This window comes from Miscanthus floridulus, chromosome 17, assembly GCF_019320115.1.
Source record: "Miscanthus floridulus cultivar M001 chromosome 17, ASM1932011v1, whole genome shotgun sequence".
NCBI lineage: Eukaryota > Viridiplantae > Streptophyta > Magnoliopsida > Poales > Poaceae > Miscanthus > Miscanthus floridulus.
The window spans coordinates 80,233,352-80,257,004 of NC_089596.1; the positions used below are offsets into that span (position 1 = coordinate 80,233,352).

The 23,653-nt window shown below is 42.9% G+C and overlaps 1 protein-coding gene and 1 pseudogene across 1 annotated transcript; one reads left to right on the forward strand and one right to left on the reverse strand.

Moving 5' to 3' along the window:
• Positions 1–7,448: 7,448 nt before the first annotated feature.
• On the reverse strand, positions 7,449–9,207 carry LOC136515842 (uncharacterized; annotated as a pseudogene).
• A 6,687-nt stretch (positions 9,208–15,894) lies between these two features.
• LOC136517614 (MLO-like protein 1) lies at positions 15,895–20,971 on the forward strand. Its single transcript, XM_066511236.1, has 14 exons — positions 15,895–16,293; positions 16,408–16,465; positions 16,937–17,169; positions 17,921–18,037; positions 18,117–18,171; positions 18,565–18,656; positions 18,826–18,900; positions 18,980–19,068; positions 19,173–19,222; positions 19,403–19,443; positions 19,799–20,008; positions 20,098–20,165; positions 20,276–20,336; positions 20,432–20,971. The coding sequence occupies exons 1-14, from the start codon at positions 16,171–16,173 to the stop codon at positions 20,651–20,653; spliced, it is 1,494 nt and encodes a 497-aa protein (XP_066367333.1). The 5' UTR covers positions 15,895–16,170; the 3' UTR covers positions 20,654–20,971.
• Positions 20,972–23,653: the final 2,682 nt, after the last annotated feature.

Consider the following 23,653-nt stretch of genomic DNA (forward strand, 5'->3'; position numbering starts at 1 on the left):
CTTCAAGCAAACCAAGGTAAAAGTTGATTGGCATGCATACATTCTTTGCTAAGAACTTGTTTAGTGCATCTAGTCATCCCTCACACTTAATAGGCTCATTCATAAAAATCAAATTAATTTGATGATTGTATGGTACCACTATTGCTTCTATGCTTGACTTGATCTAGTGGTAGCATATGACATGTTTGTGAGCTTGTGAACCTAGTGTTTAATCTAGAAAATGAACTATAAGTATTTAACTCAACATGGTCAAGATAACCCTTGAAATGAGATGTGAAGAAACTTGTCCTTAGATCAAACCGAGTTAAATGTCTTTGGCAAGTGTTCTAGATTGAACCAATTTTAAAAAAATGATCATCACCCATTTGATTGATATTGATAATCTTAACCTATCTAAAATTGAACCTTTATGGTCATTGATGACAAAGGGGGAGAAGTAATGCACAAAGATAAGGAAAAGATGACAATGGGGGAGAACTTTGACATAGGGGGGAAATATGAAAGTAAGTGGATCAATTAAATTTTTGAACACACAAGTAGAGGGAGCAAGCTCATAAACTTGATTGATGCATTTGAATGTGCATTTCATGTGCTTGCTTGCATGGCACAAGTTTTAAATTAAAATTCCATGCTTGTGTGGTGTATGCTAGTTGTAGATTTGATTGATGAAATGAAAAACTAGCATGCATAGGATGATAGTTAGATATATCTTGCTTATTTTCAAGTGGTACTAGAGTCTTGCATATAATGTTGATCTCATGAGGTATCTATTGTTTGTATTTTACAATAGCTATCTAACTAACCATGGTGCTAAGGATGGTATATTTGGTGCACTCTGATAGGTATCACGCTTCAAAGGCCCATCTCTTATACCTTAGCATCATTTGGTAGACATTACTTTCCCACAACACCAATTCGTTCATATGTGCAAGCTTCTATCCAAACTCTTAGCACATATGTAGGGGGAGCAAATGCTACCAATTCGGATCCATGAAACTTGTCCAAATCCTTTACACATGGTAAAATGCTTAGGCAAGAAACATAGATTCAAATGAATTTTAATTCATATCTTTACGAAAGGGTTGTCATCAATTACCAAAAAGGAGGAGATTGAAAGCTCTAGTTTAGTTTTGATGAATTGATGAAACCCTAAGTGCTAACCTCATTCTCTAAGTGAATATGAGATAGGTTAGTACCATTCCAAGTGGTGGAGTAAATGGATGATGATCAAGATGGTGGTGGTGGCCATGGTGATGATCAAGTGCTCGGGCTTAGAAAAAAAGAAAGAGAAAAAAACAAAAACCTCAAGGCAAAGGTATAATTGATAGGAGCTCTTTGTTTTGGTGATCGAGACACTTAGCGAGTATGATTACATTTAGGATAGATAGTCATACTATTAAGAGGGGTGAAGCTCATCGTGAAATGCGGTTATCAAAGTGTCACTAGATGTTCTAACTCATTGCATATGCATTTAGATTCTAGTGAGTGCTAACACCCTTGGGAATTGGCTTAGAATGTTGCTAACTCACATACACTTGTGTTGGAATACTTGGAGTTGGCACACATGCACAAGGGTGAAGTGATCGCGCTTGAAAGGAAGAGAGACAGGGGTGTCGGTCCCTGCTTCACTAGGCGTCGGACCCAGCCCGGGGAGAGTCCGATAGCTAACCCTAGCTGAGAGGCGTGCGTAGGGGCATCGGACCGAGCCAACCTGTGGCATCAGACCAGATGCGCGCACTGTTCCTCAGCAAGGGAATTGGCGTAGCACGTGGGGGCATGACATGTGGCGGTGGTGGACCATGGTCTGGGTCCGACGGAGGGCGTCGGACTAGGGTCTGATGGTTTATACCATCTTTGGACCTCTCTAGACTGCATCGGACCCTCCTGGTGTGGAGTCCAGTGGTGGGTTCGATAGCTGGGTCCGAGGCGTTGATCAGCGTGTGGCAGGCGCCCGTTGGCGGCAACGGTCGATTTCTTTTGAATGGGATGCATGGCAACGCGTGAGTGGACGCGACAGGGCATCAGACTGAGCGTCCAACTGTCTGACGGCCTGTGTCTGCGGGTCTAACGGTCACTTAAGTGACCTAACGCCTATTTGCTCTTTGGGGTGTCTATTTAAGTGAAAGGGCTGGCCTTGGGCGCCCTCTCTTGACACTTTGACATACTTTTCATCCCCTAGAGCTGAGCCATCCCTCTCTCACTCATCCTATTTGATTGATTCATCATTTGGTGAGATTGGAGAGCATCCAAGTGCATTGCTTTGAGTGATTGCATCTAGAGGCACTTGGTGATTGTGTTTCGCTGTGGATTTCGCTTGTTACTCTTGGTGGTTGCCGCCACCTAGATGGCATGATGCAGTGAGGATTGTCGAGCGGAGGAATGTGCTTGTCTCCGGCTCTAATTGTGGTGATTGTGAGGGGTTCTTGACCTTTCTCTGGCGGAGAGCCAAAAGGTACTCTAGTGGATTGCTCGTAGCTTGTGGATCCCCATCTTGTGTTGGTTGTGTGGCACCCGATTGCGGATTAGGCGTGTGATGCCTATTAGCGTGTGAACCTCCAAGTGGGTGAATCGCTACAACGAAGATGTAGCTTGCCGGCAAGCAAGTGAACCTCGGGGATAAATCATTGTCATCTTTGTCCTAGGATTCTATTTGTGATTGATTATTTTTCTCTTGCCGCGGCGGTATAAAACTCACTATCTCTCTTGCATTTACTTTCCTAGTGTAGCTAGTTTTGAGAGCTAGCTTGTGTCATGTTAGTGGTTTGTGAGGCTCTTTAGTTAGTCTTTGAGAGCTCACTAACTGAGAGAGTAGTGACTTAGTCTCTTGTGTGAAATAGAGATCATAGCAACTAGAATTGTGGATAGGAGGCTTGCATTTTGAGTAAGCTAGCGCAACACTTGCTTCGCTTCATATTTGTCTAACCACTTGGTTTAAGTGTTGTTGTAGAAATTTTTAATAGGCTATTCACCCCCTCTAGCCATTAGGACCTTTCAGGCCCTGGGACCGCTGCTGCTCCCCCATCTGAGCTCCTCCACAAGATCCTGCTCTGCCTCGCCATCCCAGAGCTCCTCCGTGTGCAGCCTCCACCCCGTGCGGCCCCTACCGGAGCTCCTACTGGCGCAACGGCCGTGGATCCGGTCCTTCCCGGCGTATCCAGCAACGACCGCGGCACAGGTCTTCTTCCTCCCCTCCAGCATTGCCAACAATGGCCTCTGCTCGGTCCTTTGGTTGTGGCCGGGCCATCCATCGGTCCCTGCCTGTACAGAGGAAGAAGGAAGAGGGAGAAGACAGAGACAATGACGAGTGGTCCCCTCTGTCATTCTCTATCGGAATATTTTTGGGGCTGAAATTTAGGTGCTACTGTTAGAGTGGAAGCAAAAAAATTAAGGCCCAAAAAGTAAGGGGAGCACCCCAATCAAAAGTTGGGACCCTGATTTGGGTGCTCCTACTGGAGATGCTCTCATAACTTTGGGTAACCACCCCTAAATTAGAGCCCCTAATTCATATTTTGTCTATTTGTCTACTATTTATGTGTATTCTATCTATTTCACTCGACATAAATTTAATAACATTTTTACTTTATACAAATAATAGATCAAATCCATAAATCCAAACACATATTGCTTCACATTCAAACAGCATTGTCCATCGCTGATCTTTTCCACCTTGCTATCTAGGCTAGTTAATTTGGCTCTCCCTAACATGGCAAGGCTAACTTGGTAAGTGTGGGGAGGCAAGGCCAGTACAGGAACCAAATTGACTTAAGTGTTAATATGTCACGTGTTAAGAGCAGGCCCAACACAGGCAGATATTGTCATGTGCTTCAACTAAAATCTACTGGCCATAGAAGCATGGAAGATGCGAGGGCATTCGTTTCCTAACAGTTGTGGCACATGCCTACACTCTGTTAGAAAAAGGTACGTTCTCTTTTGATAGATGCTGTACTTTTCTCCCTCACATATCTAGAGAACGCGTGATGAGGTCTCACCAAATTCTGCCACAATGGGTGTTATAGTGGTGTCTTTGAGCTTTTGTCAGTGGAAGCAATAGTTGCTTCTACAAGCTCTTATTACACTCAGTGAAACCACTGACTATGGTGATTTTGGATGCTAGACGCCGACGTGGAGGTTGAGTCTCTCATCCAGCATGGAGCGTTGGAGCTGACATACTTTCTCCATTCAAAATTAGTAGTGGCTCGCAGATTATGTTCATTCCCAATATGAATGACCGTAGACAAGCGCCATTTACTATTGCCTATTATATATCCATTAACTGAGATTAAGGGTCTATTTTTCTTTTCTCGAACGTGCCGTGTAGCACGTATTTCATTAAGAGAAAGTAGACAACACTAAACCAAACCATTGTGCGCTATAGGAAAATGTTGTGAACTATGTGTTGTGGAAAGTTATAGGTTATTTGGTTAAAACAATTATAGAGCATAATCCTCTCTATCTCCCGTGAACCAACTACTCCCTCCGTTCCTTAATATAAGTTTTAGCACCAATATTAGCACATGGCTTTGGGAAGGATGTGAGACCGAGGAAAAAAAGGAAAATCAGGTCATCTTCTCTTTCTCAATCAAATTGCTTCCTAAATCTAAGGAATTGGTTGTGGCATGTGCTATGTATGGTGGGAAGGTTTCTAAACTAATCGGCGTGGGAGCTGATACAGTATCTATATTTTGAAATTTTCTTTAGAAATCTATATAGCTTATATTAAGGAACGGAGGAACTATTAAACGTCCATCTATTTTTACTCATTAAAGAAGCATAAAGTAGAGAACTAAAAATATGATAAACAACTGCCTTTGGAAAATTAGCTTCAAGCTCCACTGGTTGAACCAATTAAAATTAGTTAGCAGCTAATATTAGTACTAGTTATCTAAACAGAGATTTTGATAGATTAACTATTCCCTCCGCCCACAGAAGATTGCAATTCTCATTTTTTCGAGAAGTCAAACAGTTTGAAAACTTTGACTAAAGTTATATAAAAAATACTACCATTCATGATACAAATAAATATCATTAGATTAGTTGTAGAATATATTTTCATAATTAATTTATTTAGAGACATAAATGCTAATAATATTTTCTGTAAACTTAGTCAAACTATTTTGACCGGCACGGATCCTATAATTGTATTCTTCTGTGGACGGATGGAGTATGTATTAGCTTAAGGGTTGCTAACTATTATTTTTTATTGGCAAATTTGTGGCGGCTGCTAATGTATGCTAATAGGCTTGAGCCTATTAACAGATGGATTTAAACAGCTCTCTGCTAATAATTAGTTAGCTAATAGCTATTTAATTAATAGCCATGGAAATTGACAAGCTGTCTTTGTTGGGTGTACACACGGCTGTAGCCACGTGAAGATCGACTTTCTAGGCTTCCATTTTGCCCTCGCCGAGGAAAGCTGCAGCCTGCAAGTTCTTTCTTTTTTTCATTTTGAAAATAGTCAGGGCACTGGTGACTAGCCCACCATGTAACACCTCCGGGAGCCGAGTCTCGCGATGACGGGCGCGCTCGGGCAGCCCCCTGGCGGCTGGCGCCATTTTTGCCGTGAAAGCTGCGGTCTCGCGCGTGCCGGACTTTTAATAGTAGTAGCCAGTGATGAAAACGGATCGGATATGGACGGATATTACCGATATTACATTTGTTTTTATATTTCTGTCAGGATTCGGATTCGAATACGGATAGTGTCAACTGTGTCGGATAGGATACGATTGGATATCGACATCATAAATATGCTATTTGAGTATTCGGATACAAATACGGTATCGGATGTTAGATATCTGGACTTAGATATGGATAGATCTCAACCCCTCTAAACAGATTCGGTTTCGAATACGGTCGAAAAATATTCGTACTGTTTTCAATCCCTAGTAGTAGCGATCAGTGATAGCTCCACCTGTGGCCGGCCGCCGGCCGCTGGGCAGGGAAGATGAGAGAGTTGAGAGTTTGAGACGGACGTGAGCAGCGGCGTGGCCGTCCACTTGTTTTGAAATCATGACCCCCCGCCCGCCCGACACCGAGACAAGACAAGAGCGCTGCGCTGCGTCCTTACCGTCGCCGTCCACGGTTGTCCACCGGTTCCACTCCCGGCGGCTGCCCCACCGCCAGGAGCGCTTTCAGCCGGCCCCACACACATACTAGCGGGCGGGCGACGTGCGCATGCCACCAAACCTAAAGCAGACTCCCACTCTCCATCCAACGATGACAGCGCGCCCCCATTCGCGTCGTGAACTGACGGATCCGCTTTCAGGCTCGCCGGGTCACCGGCCGTATCCGCAGGTCGCTGGCACCGGCAGACACACAGAAAGCGCCGCGCGCCGTTGTACATACGGAGTATTAGCCTTTTTTCCGTCGGCAAGAAAATCTACTTCCTTTCTCCGTCTCAAAATAACCGCACGTCTTCATTCTCGAACAGTTATTTTTTTAGAATTAATTATAGTATCAACATTTATATCTTTAAATAAATAAGTTTATTGTAAAAATATATTACATGTTTAAGCTAATAGTATTTAGTGTACATCGTATATCCTAATATATTTATGTATATATTTAGTAAACTTTAAAAATTTGATTTCTTAGGAAGTGAAGTGAGACGCGTGTTTATTTTAGAATAGGAGGGAGTACTTACTTTTATATATACGTTCGGAATTTTCTTCAAAAATAAAGTTCCGTGCCAAAAATAAGTGTAAACAAACACTTCATCATATTAATCCTAATAAATATTTACTTAGTTCTAATAAATCATACTATTTCAACATTTCAATAATTTTTCAAATCAAGTACAAAGTGCTCGTAATACAAGCCAAAATGCTCACTCATGTGAACGGACTCCTCTGTATGAGGGCATTCGAAATATTGGATGGACATATCTTGGGAGCGACGACAAAATCGTCGTAGATGCATCTCTGTGAACAACCCTACCTATCTCATCCCACAAGAAAAATAATTAGCAGTAATTATGAGTGACCTGGCCAAGTTGGAGACTTCAATCCACGTGAGAACCTAGACATTTTTTAGTATAGCATTCATTGTTATAAATATATAGTATATATATAACCCAATAAGCTTTATAGCCACATGCTCCGAGTAGAATAGAATACTAGCTGGTAAATTAAATACTCTCTTCTGTCAACAACAAAGCGGAAATAGCTATTTGGGCCCCTGAACTTTCGCGCAAGGCTCAAATTGGCCCCTGAACTATCAAAACGTCAACTTTAGTCCTTAATCTTCTGATTTACAACTCAATCTCGTCCATTCTGCATGATTACTGGACACGTGGACAGCTGCACATGAAAAATGTACAACTCAATCACGGCGTTTTCCTGTCCGTCTCTTTTTCTTCCTCTCGGCCTCGCCCTGTCTCTCTTTTCAGTACACAGCTGCAACAGAGGTATATCGTTGGAGTACAAAGGTGGAGTGTATGCCTACCGTCGGTCCTAGTCTTCTCGCTCCGTTTGCATCAGTGGAGGCAGCGGTGGCCTCATGGGGTGGTACGTGGCCGACCTCTCCATGGCAGCGGCTTCGACCATCCCCGGTCCCAGCGGGCTCGTCACCCCGCCGCCGCCGCCGCGCGCCGCGTCGTCAAGCATGGGCGGGCACGACATGCTCCGTGTGTACGTCGTGGTGGACGCCTCGCGTAGGAGCGGCACAAGCACGGGGCACCCCTCCCCGTTGCGCGCGCCCAGGATGGCCACGAATCGGTCGTCCTCCATGTCGTAGAAGTTGGCGGTCCGCACCTCCTGCGCCAGCGCGCAGGTCCAGCAGAAGAGCCACTTGGCACAGTCGCCCACGGCCGCGCTGCCACACCACCACCAGGCGGAGCGCCCCCCCGGGAGCTTGTAGCGCTTCCACATCTGGGACCACCAGAACCCGCCGTACAGGAAGCCGCAGAAGCCCAGGAGCACGCCCATGGCCACCACCGTGTCGCGGATCTCGTCGTCGTGGATGTTCAGCGCCGTCACGCTGAAGATGAGGAACGGCGCCACGCACAGCAGGATGAAGGTGAAGGCGTGCATGTACATGTTGCCGAACCCGAGTCGCTCCATGTTCCAGCCGAACACGTAGAAGGTGCACGTCGCCGACAGCGCGCACACCGTGCCGTCGTCGCAGCAGTCGAACAGCCCGCCGCTCCACTCCGGGCTGCTCACCACCACGCGACGGATTGTAGATCTTGATCTCTATGTCATCGTTCTCAGTACGGCTGTTGTGGTCCTACGCCGCAGCAGCAGCTTCGGTCAGGCGCCGCCGCCGCGGACTCCTCCATGTCGGGCTCCTTCCGTCCAAGCGGGCTGTATGTGGTGTAGAGGCCGGCGACGATGGGGCACCCCGTGCCGAGGCCGTAGCCGATGTTGAGCGCCCAGTCCGGGCGGTCCTTGCGCGTGTAGCTCCAGAAGAGGGCACAGCAGTAGTACTGGGCGAAGTAGGTGACGTGCAGCAAGACCACCACGACGAGCATGTGCGCTCGGTCGTGCGGGCGCGAGGCGCCGTCCTTGCAGTACACCTTCCTGATCTCCTCGCGATCTCCGTCGGGGCGCCACCGGAGGAGCAGCACCAGGTGGTGGAAGATCTTGGGGTGTGGTACAGGCACATGATGGTGAAGAGCGCGTTGAGGATCTGGTTGATCACCTCCGTCCACTTCTTGCGCCGCTCGTCGTCGGGGATGGCGTCGTCGAGCATGCCCGTCATGAGCATGAAGAGCAGCAGCAGCCCGGCGGCCACGAACGCCAGCCAGATGATCATCGCGAAGTTCTCGGGCTTCCTGCACCAGCTCACCGCGTAGGTCCACAGCTTGCCCCACTTGATCTTCCGCACGAACGGCACACGGAACCGCCTCCGCGGGCAGCGCCGCCCGCCGCTGTCGCCGTCGTCGTCTGAGTCTGCCGACTCCTGGTTGTGGCTACTCCTCCAGCGGAGGCGGCCGACGAAGGTGGAGCGGACGAACCAGTCCTTGGATGGGTGGGCGCGAAGGAAGTCCAGGAACCGCCGCTTGCGCCGGCTCTTGCTGAGCGCGCCCTGTTCCACTGATGGGATGTAGATGTCGATGGGGATGAAGTCGATCAGCCTCATTGTCCCCGATGGCGTGCCAGGCTCGCCGTCGCCGACGACCTCGACGATCTCATGCCCGTCGAAGCTGCCAATCCTCGCCCTGTCTCTCTTTTCTCCGTATCGCCGTGAGGAAGGAAAAGAGACGGACATGAAAACGCCGTGATTGAGTTGTACATTTTCCATGTGCAGCTGTCCACGTGTCCAGCAATCACGCAGAATGGACGAGATTGAGTTGTAAATCAGAAGATTAAGGACTAAAGTGGACGTTTTGATAGTTCAGGGGCCAATTTGAGCCTTGCGCGAAAGTTCAGGGGCCCAAATGGCTATTTCGCCAACAAAAAAACGTTGTTCATGATAAGATTAGGTCAAACGTTGGAAACTTCAAATATTAATAACCTTTAAATCTTTTACTTAGGGACATGCATGATGTATATATAGCTTCCTATTGGAGAAAATCTCTTTTCTTCTTGAAGTATGCATGTTACTGGCACTGGCAGGAAGACAGGTAGTGCCGCGTGCCATACTTAACCATTTTTTCCGTCAGTAAAAAAAGTCTACTTTTATTATCCATTCGAACTACTCCCTCTTCCGTCTAAAAAGCGCAATTCTTATTTTCTAATAATTAAATAATTTTGAGTTTGATTAAATCTATAAAAAGTACTAACATTATTTATGATATCGAATAAGTACTATTATTAATTATAAAATATATTTTTATAGTACACCTAGTTGGAGGTATAAAATGATGATATTTTTCCCATAAAATCTGAACAAATTTAGGAAAAATTGATTTGTCTGAAACCTAAAATTAAAAATAAATAAGACATACTCCATTTGTCCCTATATGTATATTTTTACTTAGTTCTAACTTCTAATAAATCGTACCATTTTAACATTTGGTAAATATATATGCTCAATATTTTTTAAAACACAAATACAAAGTGCCCGTGATACAAAAAAAAATGCTCACCCATGTGAACCGAGGAAACTCCATATGGTGAGCTTTGAAATATTGGATTGACATATATACATCTTGGGAATAACAGACAAAGTTATCGTAGATGCATCGCTGTCAACAAGCCTAGATATATACTATCTCTTACCAGTAGAAAAAAATAGTAATAATTATGAGTAAGCTTGTTTGGAGACTTCAATCCACGTGAGAATCTCGTTCAACATTTTTTAGTATAGATTTCGTTCAGTAGTAAAATGTATAACTATATATAATCCAATAAACATTATAGCCACATAATCAGATTAGAATAGAATAGCTGGTCAATTCTCTCTTTGATCAAGAAACATATGTTATGTGGTAGAACCGTCCGAAATAACACGTTTATGAAGGCGCTCATCTTCTGGAGGCGCTCGTCTTTCACTAGACACTAAGCACCCCGAAAGTAAGCTACACCAGACGGTTCCAGTCGAGCACACCCTAAGGGAGAACTCGAACGATCCACGTTTTTCATCCAGAATCCAATAATAAGAACGAGTTTACAATACTTAGTCCATTTCATATAACAAGAGTTCTCGGAAATACATATTACAATATCAAGTTCAGAGTGAGAATTTAAACAGCGAATTGAAATAAACATCTAACGATAAGATACAAGGATCCGTCTGTGCCTACCAGAAAAATCCTCCACACAACAACCACTCCTCAAGCTGCACCTACAACAGGAGAAAATAAACCCTGAGTACACAATGTACTCGCAAGACTTACCCGACTAGTGGGAATAATTTTCCGACTCCAAAGGATATAATAAGCTTTATGGTTTGCTGGGTTTCCTTTTTACGAAAAAGCATTACTAGTAGTGAATCCTTATATATGTGTTTTATTAGCGGTCATGATTAGTTCATTAGTTAATCATTCTATGTAAACACCTGTTCTACTTTCAAGCAAGAGTTGAGCAATCAGATCCATTCATCCCATTTCATCTTCTAGTTCTTACTACGGCGCTAGACCATAGCTAAGTAGTACCGTATCACACGGCGATTCACGAACAAATGTATCCTAGCTGGGTACCCCAAAACACATGACACGCTTGTACCCTAGGCACAAGCAAGACCAGCCCACCACTCTCCTGTCAAGGGGTCCAGATCCCCGTCCAAACTTAGACTCCAATCCCCCACTTCTGAGTCCCGGACTCAAGTGTGGTGCTTAGACCTCCACTATCCCCTGCCTCCAATCAGTCGGTCCGGAACGAGCCAGAACCCATTACAAGAGAGCAATGAGCCTTCCCGCTTTCCATAAGCAAGTATGTGCTCAGGATAATAAGTCTGTGACCTGACTACCAACAACAACAATGGACAGTCCTTAACCAACACGGACATAGAAAACAGTATAACCAAGCTATGCCTCATTGGCCGCGGGACACAACCTATTATACCCACCAATACCCATACCATATCCCTGCCCGGTCTCCATTTCCTTTCACCATTTTATCATGAGAGTAATAATAATTGTTTACACCAAAATTTGGAAGAAGATGTTACAGGGACCCGAAAGTTTCCAAGATCATGTCACCAAGGAATCAATTACGTGCAGATCGGGACTAGCTGATTTAGATGCAGAAAATGGAATCGACTTTCCATAGATAGCGCCAGCAGATAACAACAGAGGCTACGTTCGGCACTAGGACGAAGCATGCTAGACTCTACAAAAAAGAAAGATTAGAGTCCAAGTTATCTTAAACTAGGAATGTTTTCTCTAGGGTCAAAAAATGTAATAAGTCATGCTTTGACAGGAGTCATGCACTAGGGCCTGGGTATAAATACCAAACCTCGGCTATTGTAAAAGGAATCAATCAATCCAAATACAAGTCAATTACTTTTTCGGCTCCGACCACCCCTTAGGAGTATGAGTAGAGTAGATCTCGGCGAGTTCTTCAGCGAGTATGACTGCATCGATCTGGTCGACCTCCACTGTTTGTCTGTAAGTACCGTCATGGTTTATACCTCTGTTCATATGGCTGCATCGATTCGGTCGACCCCCACTGCGGCTCTGGTATAAGCTAGTTATCGACTCTTGTTTAATTCGAGTATGGCATGTGTGATTCTGCCTCACACCCCACTGCTTGAATTAGATCGAGGTCAAGTTATCGGCTCTACCTTAGAATGGCAGTCTTTGGTAGATTTATTAAGTTACCGATATTGCTTATTACTTTCATTATTTATCTAATTACAGCAATATCACTCTGCCCGATTGAGATTGATTTAGATCTGCCTTATATCTTATTTGACCCATCGTTTGCCAACCTAAAACTGATCTAATCTACACCTTAAACGATTAGTTATGTTTTATCGGCTATTTTACATCAATCTTAATCGTGCATAACGTGCGGTTAAGGCATGTTGCGTCTTGAGTAGATCTAATGGCTAGCGAGAACCGTTCCACGGCCCGTTATCATGGCCTGTGTGATTCTGCCTCACACCCCGCTGTTAGCACCGTGGAGTGGGGATCGTTATTTAGTAGATCTATTTCTGGTAAGGCATGACTTTAACTGTGCATTATGCCTGAATCGGCTGTTTTAGCCGATATCGAGCGCTTTCACGAACAGTTTGCATCATGAGACCGTTGAAGTAAAGATAGATTGAAAGATATGTTAGCCCTATGATCTTATTATTGTATTATGGCCTGCATGGTTCTGCCTCATGCCCCACTGATATTAGTAATGAGTCGGACGCCGAGACGCCCCGCGCTCGCCGATGCGTCGGACGGTGGCACCACGCGCGGTCGCCCACAACGGCGCCGCGGTCATTCCAACGAGCTACAACGCTAACAGGATGGTAGAGATAGGGGATAAGCACTAGGGGCACATCACGAACCTGGTCAAAGTGGTGGTTCGGTCGATGACCACCTGAGCAGGGCTAGCCGCGTACGCGTGACGAGCCATGATGGACTTGGTCACGTTAGCGGCAGCGGGGAGGTGGCACCGCTCCCACTGTCGTGCGCACGGTGGAGAGGGATCCAAGGCAAACTAGTGGTGTAGAGGAATTTACGCGAGATAAAGTGGTGGAGGCTGGCCATGGCGCAGGCGATGACTGGTCTTAACAACGCGGTGGCGGGGCGAAGCTCCAAAATTGAGGCTCGGCTGAACCACAATCAAAGCGGGGTGGGGGCGGCTAGAGAGGGGATGTGAGGGCAGAGGCGCGGACAAGAGGGATTGATGAGAGGTGACCTCTCGCAACTGCGGCGCCGGTGCGATTCGACGGCGGTAGGGAGACGAGAACACACAGAGAGAGAGAGAGAGCGAGGGAGCGGTGGGGGAGGGACAGCCAGCGACTCGGCAAGGGCATGCCTTGGCGGAACGCGATTGGCGCGACTAGCGCAGCCCATGGCCAGGCACTAGCTGACAGACACGCACGCTCACGACCGGCGTGGCCCATGCGCCGCAGTGCCATCAATGGCAAGGCGACGGCGACACGGCCACGTGCACACAGCGTCAAGGCAGGCCAGCGGCGCAGCATAGCTGCAGGCGCGCAGCGTGGTGATGTGATGATGGTGGCTGTGGCGTCGTCGCGGTGCGGGCGCGGAGGCAGCAGCAGCACCAGCGGCAGCCACGGTGGCAGGGGCGATCAGGCGTAGAGCGGACTGGTGGCCTAGCGGTGCGACCAAGCCGTGGCAAGGGCACGGTGGGCACGGCCAGTCAGTGCGCGGCCACGCACGCTCACGGCACAACCGCGCGGCGACCCGGGTCGGCCACGCGTGGTGACCACGTGCACGGCGCCAGACAGCACAAGTTGTGACGTGCACAAATTTTAAAGCGTTGATCACGACCAAACTGTTACTCCTAAACCTAAACCGGCTTCACTACATTCAAGATGCATATGGAACTACTAAATCGAATCATAGCACTACACCACTTCTTAACTCAATCTCTCCAAATAAATTGCTAAACATAGCAGCGTCTAGTTGTCCACAGACTTTGAAATTTTCTAAGCGTTTGAGCTAATCTTAATTTCATATTGCATTTCTAAGCTACTGAAAATATTACTTAGCAATATTCTTTTTCAATAGCAATTATTTCACTGTCATCTATAAAGTTTGCACTTCCAACTTTATTTAAGTATCACACACATGTTCTATAGTATTTTTGCTTAATAAAAATTGGTTTTAAACCCTACTTAATATGCATGAACCATCGAACTAACTTCCGTTTAGTATTTTTATTGATCATTTTGAGTTATAGAAATTGATCTACACACTTCACCACATGCATTAACACACAAGTATGATGCTCATGACATGTTTTAGTAGATGATTAACAGGGTAACACCTATGGTGTTACATGTCATTCATGATAAGATAAGATTTGGTCAAACCTTATGTAATTCTGTATTGGAAAAAAAATATCTTCCCTTTTTTAATACACATGAGGATTGTGCATCTTTGTACCAAAGAGAATAGCTTACACAACCGTGTCGTCGTGGCAAGGGCATCCGAGTTTGCATATTCCTTTTGCCCCCGAAAAAAAGTTGACGTTTTTCGAGGAATCAGATCAAATATGTAATAAAAAGTACAAATATATAAACACGTGTTATTTCACACCGTATCGTAAATTTAAAGGATAAATATGCTCCCCGCATCTAAGAATCATAAGTATTTGATCAGAGAAAAAGGAAATTTTACAAAATTTAACCATTAACTAATTAAATTATATGTAAGTTGAGGGAATCAATAAGTTTGCATTCAAAGTGTCTTTGAGATGATATTGATTTTTTTCACAGTTATCTATAATAATATAAGACAAATCAAATATCAAAACATCTTTGTATGAAGATAAATTAAATATCAAAATATGTTTGTATACCTTTTTTCCTTAGCAAGTGATGTTATCATTTCTAGATGAGAAGTATTTTCTCCATAATAGAAAACTTAATGTTTTAGGATTAAAAAATTGTGATAGAAAAACTTGATGTTTTAGCTTTTGGAACTAGGTTGGACCCATATCAACTTGAGATTGTGCAGTTTGCATCCCACGATATATTTAGTTTAATAAATATCTTATTGCTTAATTAGCATGGATCACCTTCAATAAATAGGATACACGAGTAATTTTAGCATTAATCTGTTCTAAAAATCTTAAAACATCAAGGGAGGTAGTATGAAAGATTATATGTATAGAAGAATACAATGAAAACATATTTCAATAATATATCGATTAATATTTATTTAATATCATAAGTATTTATAAATTTCTATATAAAGTTAATTAAATCTAAATAATTTCGCTCAGTATACCCTGCTAATTAGGGCCTGTTTGGAACGTAGGAATTTCACAGGAATCACACAGGAATTTCACAGAAATCAGTTCAATTTCACAGGAAAAACGTAGGAATGGGAAAAAAATCCCGCATTCCAAACAGGCCCTTAAAAGTACGGAACGAGTACTCGTACGGCAGCCTTTTCTTGAAAGTAGGGAAGACCTTTGGAGAAGCACATCCGTGACCGATTCCCGGCGCTTTGAACCACGGTTTTTTTCCCTTGCTCCCAAGGCACGTCTAGTCAACATCAGTTTCCACAAATTTTAGGTCAGGCAGAAAAAGAACGCGTAAACAGTCACTCCTTCCTAGAGAAGCGTTTTCACGAGAAACCGTACAAGTAGTGTGTTTGGGATACAGCTACACACGAGTTAAGAAATAGTAAAAATGTTTAGTCCATAGAAAATAAGGAGAAGAAATAAAATTAAATAAAGATATACATGTGTTGCTTATGCGTCTGGACTTATGTAATTCGTAAGAAAAATAAAAAAATATGTATTAAAAAATAAAATAATTATTTTGAAACAAAATTTAAATGCGAGCTAAGTACCTAGCAGCCAGCGGTGACGCGATTGCCGAAAAAAAAAAGAGACAAAAACAAACACGGTGGTCGGTGGAGCGCCGCGGCTGTTCTCAGTTCCTCAGTTCTCAGCTTTCAGTACTAGTAGGAAAAGAAATTCCTAGCGCGTAGCTCCGCTCCTTCCATTTCCGCCTCCGCGCGCGACCAGCCCCGCCGCGCCCGAGCGTTTCCTTCCGGGAGCGGCGAGACGGTTCACGTGGGAGACGCGACCCCTTCATTTCGACGCTTTCTGCGGGGGGAAGGGAGGCCGGAGCGGGGCTAGCTGACGAGCGATGGCGGCCGAGGGCGAGGCGGCGGCGCTGGAGTTCACACCGACGTGGATCGTCGCGGCGGTCTGCTCGCTCATCGTGCTCCTCTCGCTCGTCGCCGAGCGATGCCTCCACTACCTCGGCAAGGTGTGTATCTGTGCATGCGACCGCTGCTCTGTTTTCCTGGATTCACTCGGCCATTCTGTTCCATATGCTGTCGTCGTCCATGGCGCTGATCTGAGAGACCGGCCTGTCCTGCAGACGCTCAAGAAGAAGAACCAGAAGCCGCTCTTCGAGGCGCTGATCAAGGTCAAAGAAGGTGCCCCCCATTTCTTCTCCTTGTTTTTCGCTCCGACGCTTATCGCAGGAGGATTGCATGCACAGATGGTTTGATTATTACAGGTGATTGTTTTTTTTATAACAAACAAAGGTGATTGGGTTATCCTCTGGAGAAGAGGATGACAAAGAAATCTTTATTTTTTTTATTAAGAAAACTTTTGATTCAAAAATTTGTGTTATTTTTCTTTCATGGGTTTCCTTGAAACCGGGTGATTGGTTCAAAGAATGTTTGACTTGTGATGGTTGGTTCTCTATTGCACACTAAAAATGCATCTCAGAAAAAACTTTTGTGATTTAACGGCAAAAAGATGCAACTTTCTCAAGGTCTGCGATGCCTAAACCAATGGGCCTGGTGCAAAATCTTCGTCTTCCTTTCCTTTCCTCTATGATTCCGGATAAGATAAAGATGTTTACCACACAAACTTTAGCTCTTTGTCTTTGTGTGATGCAGAGCTGATGCTTCTGGGGTTCATCTCCCTGCTGCTGACTGTGTTCCAGGGGATGATCCAGAGGACATGCATCCCTGAACACTGGACATTCCACATGCTGCCATGCGAGAAGCCAGATGAAAAGGCCGGTGAGGCCGCCACCACGGAGCATTTCGTTGCTGTCGGGACCCTTGGCAGGATGGGCAGGCGCCTGCTGAGTGAAGGCGCTGCTGGGGCTGAGCACTGCCAGAAGAAGGTGATCGGACTCTTGGAATTGGAATTTTGCCGTCCATTAAAATTATTTTTGTTTTTGTTTGAGCCGTGACGGTCGGTTAGATGAAAATTAGTAAGATATAATGTTGACTTGCACCCACCAAATAATTTGTTAGACCTCCATAGCTGGAATGACACATGTTGGGTAGACCAACTAAACATGATTAATGTTTTTTTCAGTTTTAGTTTCAGTTTTAGAACGTGATGAAGCCATGTTTTGCTGTCAATTTCTAATTTTCTATGTTTGTCGCTTTGGGCTGGCTTCTAAGTTGGAATACTGTAATTCAGGTGGAGAGACTGGTACATGCGACTTGGTAGTAGTTGGCACCGTTGACAGAAAATGAGGGTTGCCATGATGCCTTTCTCTAGTATAAATCTTTTAATTTGTGTTAGATGAGGAATTTATTTAGACAATTCAAATTGATGATTACAGTACTATGTTTTTTAGAGGAGATCAGATGAGCACATGATTGGTTAAAACATTCAAGTGTTTTATCATCACGTGGTTGCTTAAGATGTTACTCCTTTTTAGCGTAGTCCTAGATTGAAAATAACCTTCCTACAACTTAGTTGTTGCTACCTTTCTTTTTTAGCATAGACGATAACTTCATCCCTTTCTTTTCTCTCTCTTAACTAGTAAATGGTGCTAGAAGGATTCATCAATCGAGGTGTTTCTTCTTACTAATGTTTTAATTTTAATGGTGTATCTAAGTTGTACTGTTTGTTTCTTACAGGGAAAAGTTCCACTTCTGTCCCTTGAAGCCATACATCAGCTGCACATTTTCATATTTGTTCTGGCAATCACACATGTTATTTTCAGCGTCACAACTATGCTTTTAGGAGGTGCACAGGTATGCAGCTTTTGGCATGCCTTGCAGTTTAGCTGCAACTACTTATGCTGTCTGTTTCTTACTGTATTTTATTACTCAGATACACCAATGGAAACAGTGGGAGAATGGAATTCAAAAAGATGCTACTGGAAATGGTATCAGGATCTAGCTTGTTACTCATATTTTATTGCAGTGCCAGACTTGCATTTGAAGTAGTCTTTAGTCTTCTTGTGTGACTGCAAATCGATTTAAGGAGTTTCTTTGTTTTTTAGATCTTTTATGCTCCTTGAAAAGGTACCAAAACTATAACATGGGAGGTACCAAAATTTAGTATGTGTGGTACTGATTTCTGATGCTAGTGACTAAATTTTGGTGTCGGTGCCTCCCTAGTTATAATTAGTGGTACATTTTGGTACTTCTATAATAAGGATCATAAAAAGGGTGTTCTTTATGATATGTTTATATTTTTCTTATGATATGTTTATTTTTGCTCGTAAAAGAAGAAACACTTATTTTTTGTTAGTATATAAAATGGACTGAAATTTCAGGGCCTAAGAAGATAACCCATTTACGTCATCATGAATTTATCAAGAAACGTTTTAAGGGTATTGGCAAAGATTCTATAATATTGAGTTGGCTGGTAAGTAATGTGTTTCATGTATTCTTTTATCTTCTATCTTTTTGTATGTCGCGAAACTTCGTTTATTAGTCAAGTTTGCATACACATTTTTTATCTTATGGTAATTGCTTTCTGTTACCATTGGTGAACTTTTTACAAAAGCCTGTATTCACTTTCCTTTCTTTTTCAGCATTCTTTTGGTAAGCAGTTTTATAGATCAGTATCTAAATCAGATTACACCACAATGCGTCTTGGTTTTATCATGGTAAGGATCAGCCCAAATGATAAGCTAATGTTGAGTTCTTTCCTGGCCTGTAAACAAGGTTTTTTTCCCCTCATTGCAGACTCACTGCCCTGGAAATCCAAAATTTGATTTCCATAGATACATGGTAAGGGTTTTAGAGGCTGATTTTAAGAAAGTAGTAGGCATAAGGTAATCCATAGAATGGCTCACATGTTTATATATTCTTTTATTAAGTTTGATGCAAATCTTCTTTCGTGAATAAACTTAACCGTGTTGTTTCTATTCCCTTGTAGCTGGTACTTGTGGGTCTTTGTGGTGATATTTCTATTGCTGAATGTTAACGGTAAAACTTAGCTACCCTTTGTTAACAGAAAAGACCTTCATTATTTCTATTTTCCTGCGCTGTCTTTGTGCATGACGAGTTAGTTTGTCCTGTTCAACAGGCAGCTAGGTACTGTTGTAATATTTCAGTATGTATTTAAGCTTCTGAGAACAACTTACCACTTGTTCCATTAACCTGCAGGCTGGCACACATACTTTTGGATTGCTTTCCTTCCCCTTTTTGTAAGTGCTTAAGTTTTGTTGTTTTAAAGTGCCAATCTAGTTTTCTCTAATGTCTAAATTATGAAGATCGCTAAAAAAGACCCATGAACTCTTGCATTGGAGACATATGTCAATACTTGCTTGCTTGATGTTCACTTTTGACCATTTTAGCTTGGCCTTGACAGGGGAACTAAACCTGGTACCCTTTTACCGTGTACTGATTTTCTCAAAGTCATGATGAAATGTATCATTTGCTTTAATTATAGGCTGGGCTTTGCACATAATCTGAACAATACAATTAACTGTTGATGATCCTTGACCACTGCATACCTATTCAGTATTAGGTGCTTACTGGACAGCTCTTTACTTCTTGCAGCTTCTGTTAGCTATTGGCACTAAGCTTGAGCATGTCATAGCTCAGTTAGCCCATGATGTAGCTGAGAAGCACACAGCAATCGAGGGTGATGTGATTGTAAAACCATCTGATGAACACTTCTGGTTCGGCAAGCCTAGGATTATCCTTTACCTGATCCACTTCATCCTCTTTCAGAATGCATTTGAGATTGCATTTTTCTTCTGGATACTGGTAAGCAGTTTGATGCATCATTCGTAAATTGCACCGAGATGTGATAAATGAACACGAACAACATTGTTGACCCTCCTTATCTTTTCTAGAGCACTTATGGATTCGACTCATGCATCATGGGACAAGTTCGTTTTATTGTGCCGAGGCTTGTCATCGGGTATTTTAATCATTTCAAATGCCTCCAGTTTATTGTCCATTTATGCCATGAGGAAAAGGCAAACCTCAATATGTTCTCTTGACACTTGCATCCACGCTTTGTACTTGCAGGGTTGTTATTCAGCTTCTCTGTAGCTACAGCACCCTACCTCTGTATGCAATTGTAACCCAAGTGCGTCAGCTTCCACATGTGGTTTGTTTATACAGACTGTTATCCTCAAAACTCCTATTTCGATGATTAAACGTTTTGTTCCCTTGTGCATAAAGATGGGGACCTGCTACAAGAAGGAGATCTTCAATGAGCATGTGCAGCAGGGCGTCCTGGGCTGGGCTCAGAAGGTCAAGATGAGGAAGGGACTGAAGGCAGCTGCAGCTGCTACTGCTAGCAAGGACGAATCGACGATCAATGCCGATTCGGCAGGACCTTCTGTTAAGATTGAAATGGCGAAGGCTGGGGATGATGTTGAGGTCGTTGGAAACACAGGGTGATGGGACAGTAGGGTGCCCGTGTTGTAATGATGTAACATATTCATATGCCATCATTTTTGTAGATAGTTGTTGCAGCAGCCGTGAAGTAGTGTTCTAGTTTGTCGTAATATTTTCAAGCCGTATAATGGCATTTGTGGTCTGTGCATATCATGACCTGGACCGGGCCTTGTAATAGGATTAGGAGTGGGTGAGTTTAGGCCCGTTAGCCTTTTCTGTTATTGGTCCAGTAGGAACCAGAGTCATATATATATACTAGCATGTCTGAATGGATAAGGGTATATCGATAAGTGGATATATTACGTGATTTTTGGTTCGGAACCCATTGCTGCCGCCCAGTCCTACAGCAGCCGCGTGCCGACCCCGCCTCCCTCTCCCCGCGCGCCTTTAATTTTTTTTGTGGGCCGTTTCAAGCAGCAGCGTGCGGCCCAGGATCGGTCCGTAGGTGAGTTTTTCTTTTCCTTTTTTTTCTATTTCCTTTTTCTTTTCTTTCTACTATTTTTTCCTTTTTCTTTTCTTTTTTATTTTTGTTGTATTCTAATATTTTTGTCATCTTTTATTCCTTTTTATTTTTCTTTCTTTTCTTCTTTTATTCCTTTTTATTATTCTTTTGTTTTCTTCTATTTTTTCTTTTCTTTTTTTCATTTTCCTTTTTTGGTGGTCTTTTATTATTCTTTTTGTTTCTTTTTTCTATTTTTGTATTTTATTCTTTTTTATTTTCCTTTCTTTTTCTTCTGTTTATAATTTTATGTTTCACTTTTTTTATTTACAGGATGTTCATGTAGTATACATGTAATGTTCTATCATGTATTTTTTGATGTTCGCAAGTAGAAATATAATGTTCTACGATGTATTTTGTGATGTTCAGTAAGCATACATTTATGTTCTAGGATATATTTTGTGATGTTCGGTAGCATTTTTTTCTTCTTTTTATTTGACTCTAATTAGTTACTTAAGTAATTTTATTATTTTATTTTACATTTTCATGATATTTGTAATGTTCACGTAGTACATTTGATGTTCTATGCTATATTTAGTGATGTTCGTGTAGCGTTAATGTGATGTTCTACGATATATTTGTGATGTTCGATAACATTTTTTCTTCTTTTTTATTTGACTATAATTAATTACTTCACTAATTTTATTTTTAGTTTTTCTAAATTTCATGATATATGTGATGTTTGCGTAGTATACATATGATGTTCTATGATATTTTCTGCGATGTTCGTGTAGTGTTAATGTGATGTTCGACGATTATCTTTAAATATAGGTTCATCATGAGACAAATGTTCGTTCAAAAAATTTATTGAAATGCATCCATGTGGGGGTCTTGTTTTAAAGAGTTTATTGTAAGGAACACAATGGTGCAATTAAATTTTAATTAGGACACTTTGATATGGCTTTTTCTACTTCAAAAAGCATAGGATATGTGCTGATGTCAACAATTTGGGCTTTTACTACATGGTTGCTGCGTGGTTTGCTGTTTGGCCTAAGAACATAATTGAATTGGGCTCAAATTGGTGAAGGAAGTGAGGGAGGAAATTATTTTTTTTGGAAGGGGAAGGGGTCGGCGGGATTCACCAGGTGTGTGGGTGGGTGGGGGGGGGGGGGGTCGGTAGCTAGGCATCCCCTTTTTGGTCGAGATATTGCTACCAGCTATGACTCTGCTAATTGCTATGAGTACGTTGCTGTTGTAGACATCGATTTTATTAACTGGAGGCTAATTTTTTGCCATTATATGCAAGGGAGGGATGCTCTGGCTGATAACTTCAAATCATCAATTTTATCGTTGATCGCGGAGAGAAAATCAAACATAAATGGCCAATCAAAGGATGGAGGTGACAAATCTGCGGCCTATGTTATACTTGACGATGTGTTGTTTCATCGCTTCAGATGCGTTACGAAACACGGTTGGATCTTACATCATGTCTAATATATTAAGGTTGATCAATTGTTTCAACATAAGGACTACACCTTGGTTTCGGTGTTCCATAAGACTATTATGCATCGAGTAAAGCGACTAGGAAAAATGACGATGGAAGAATTTGGATAAAACATAGTATTCTTTTTATTTCAGATTTTTTATGTGTAATTTGAGGATGTATTGTGCTAAAAACAACTCTACAAACCTCTGTATATCCTTCATAATTGATAAAAAATAAAGATTTGTATATCCTCTAACAACTTTTTAATTGGATCTTCAAACATAATCATATTATATTATGGATTTCTCCCTAGCCAGAAATAAAGATTGAGACTGTCTCTAGAATACCCACAAGATATAGAGAAGTTGTCGGCAGATGAAATGATTTAGAGAATGATTTTTATTAAATGACTCTCTAAATAATATTTCAGAAAGTGAATTTAAGAAAGACTCTTGAAGTTGCTTTAAGTTTTAATATAGTTTCTCTATGCTTGGAAAAAAGAAAGAACATAAAAGAGAATAGCTTACACAACAATGCGTCGCCGTGGCAAGCCCATCCGAGTCTGCATAGTTTTGATTACACAATGACACCTGGCCTAATAATTAACAAACTTCCAAAGACAAGCTTTACTCTCTAAGAGGCAATCATCGACCTTGGTCGTCGCGTCGATCATGACCCAAAGTTTTTCCCACAACTCTCAAGCGCGCGGTGAGGGCGAACAGAGGAACAAAACCTTTTCGTTTGCTGGGAGAAAGCTGACTCCAATCTGCCTCATGCTCCGCTGGTGAGTGATCTGGATCCAGTCTCTTCCAAAGCCTTTCGCTGGCCGTTGCTCTCACCGTCCCAATGATGAACTGACGATCGTAAGGCAAACTGGTGCCACCACTTACCTCATCACACCCGGCATTATTGGCCTCGTACATTGGCCGGATGTGTGTCAAGCGGTGTTGCGTTCAAGACATTCAGGCTTAGATATGATGTTTTTTTTTCTTGCATATGCTTGTCTTAGGTTTATATGTGACTATACTGCTGGAGTGCTGGCTGTTGCTGTGCCATTCCAATTTCCAAACAGATGCGT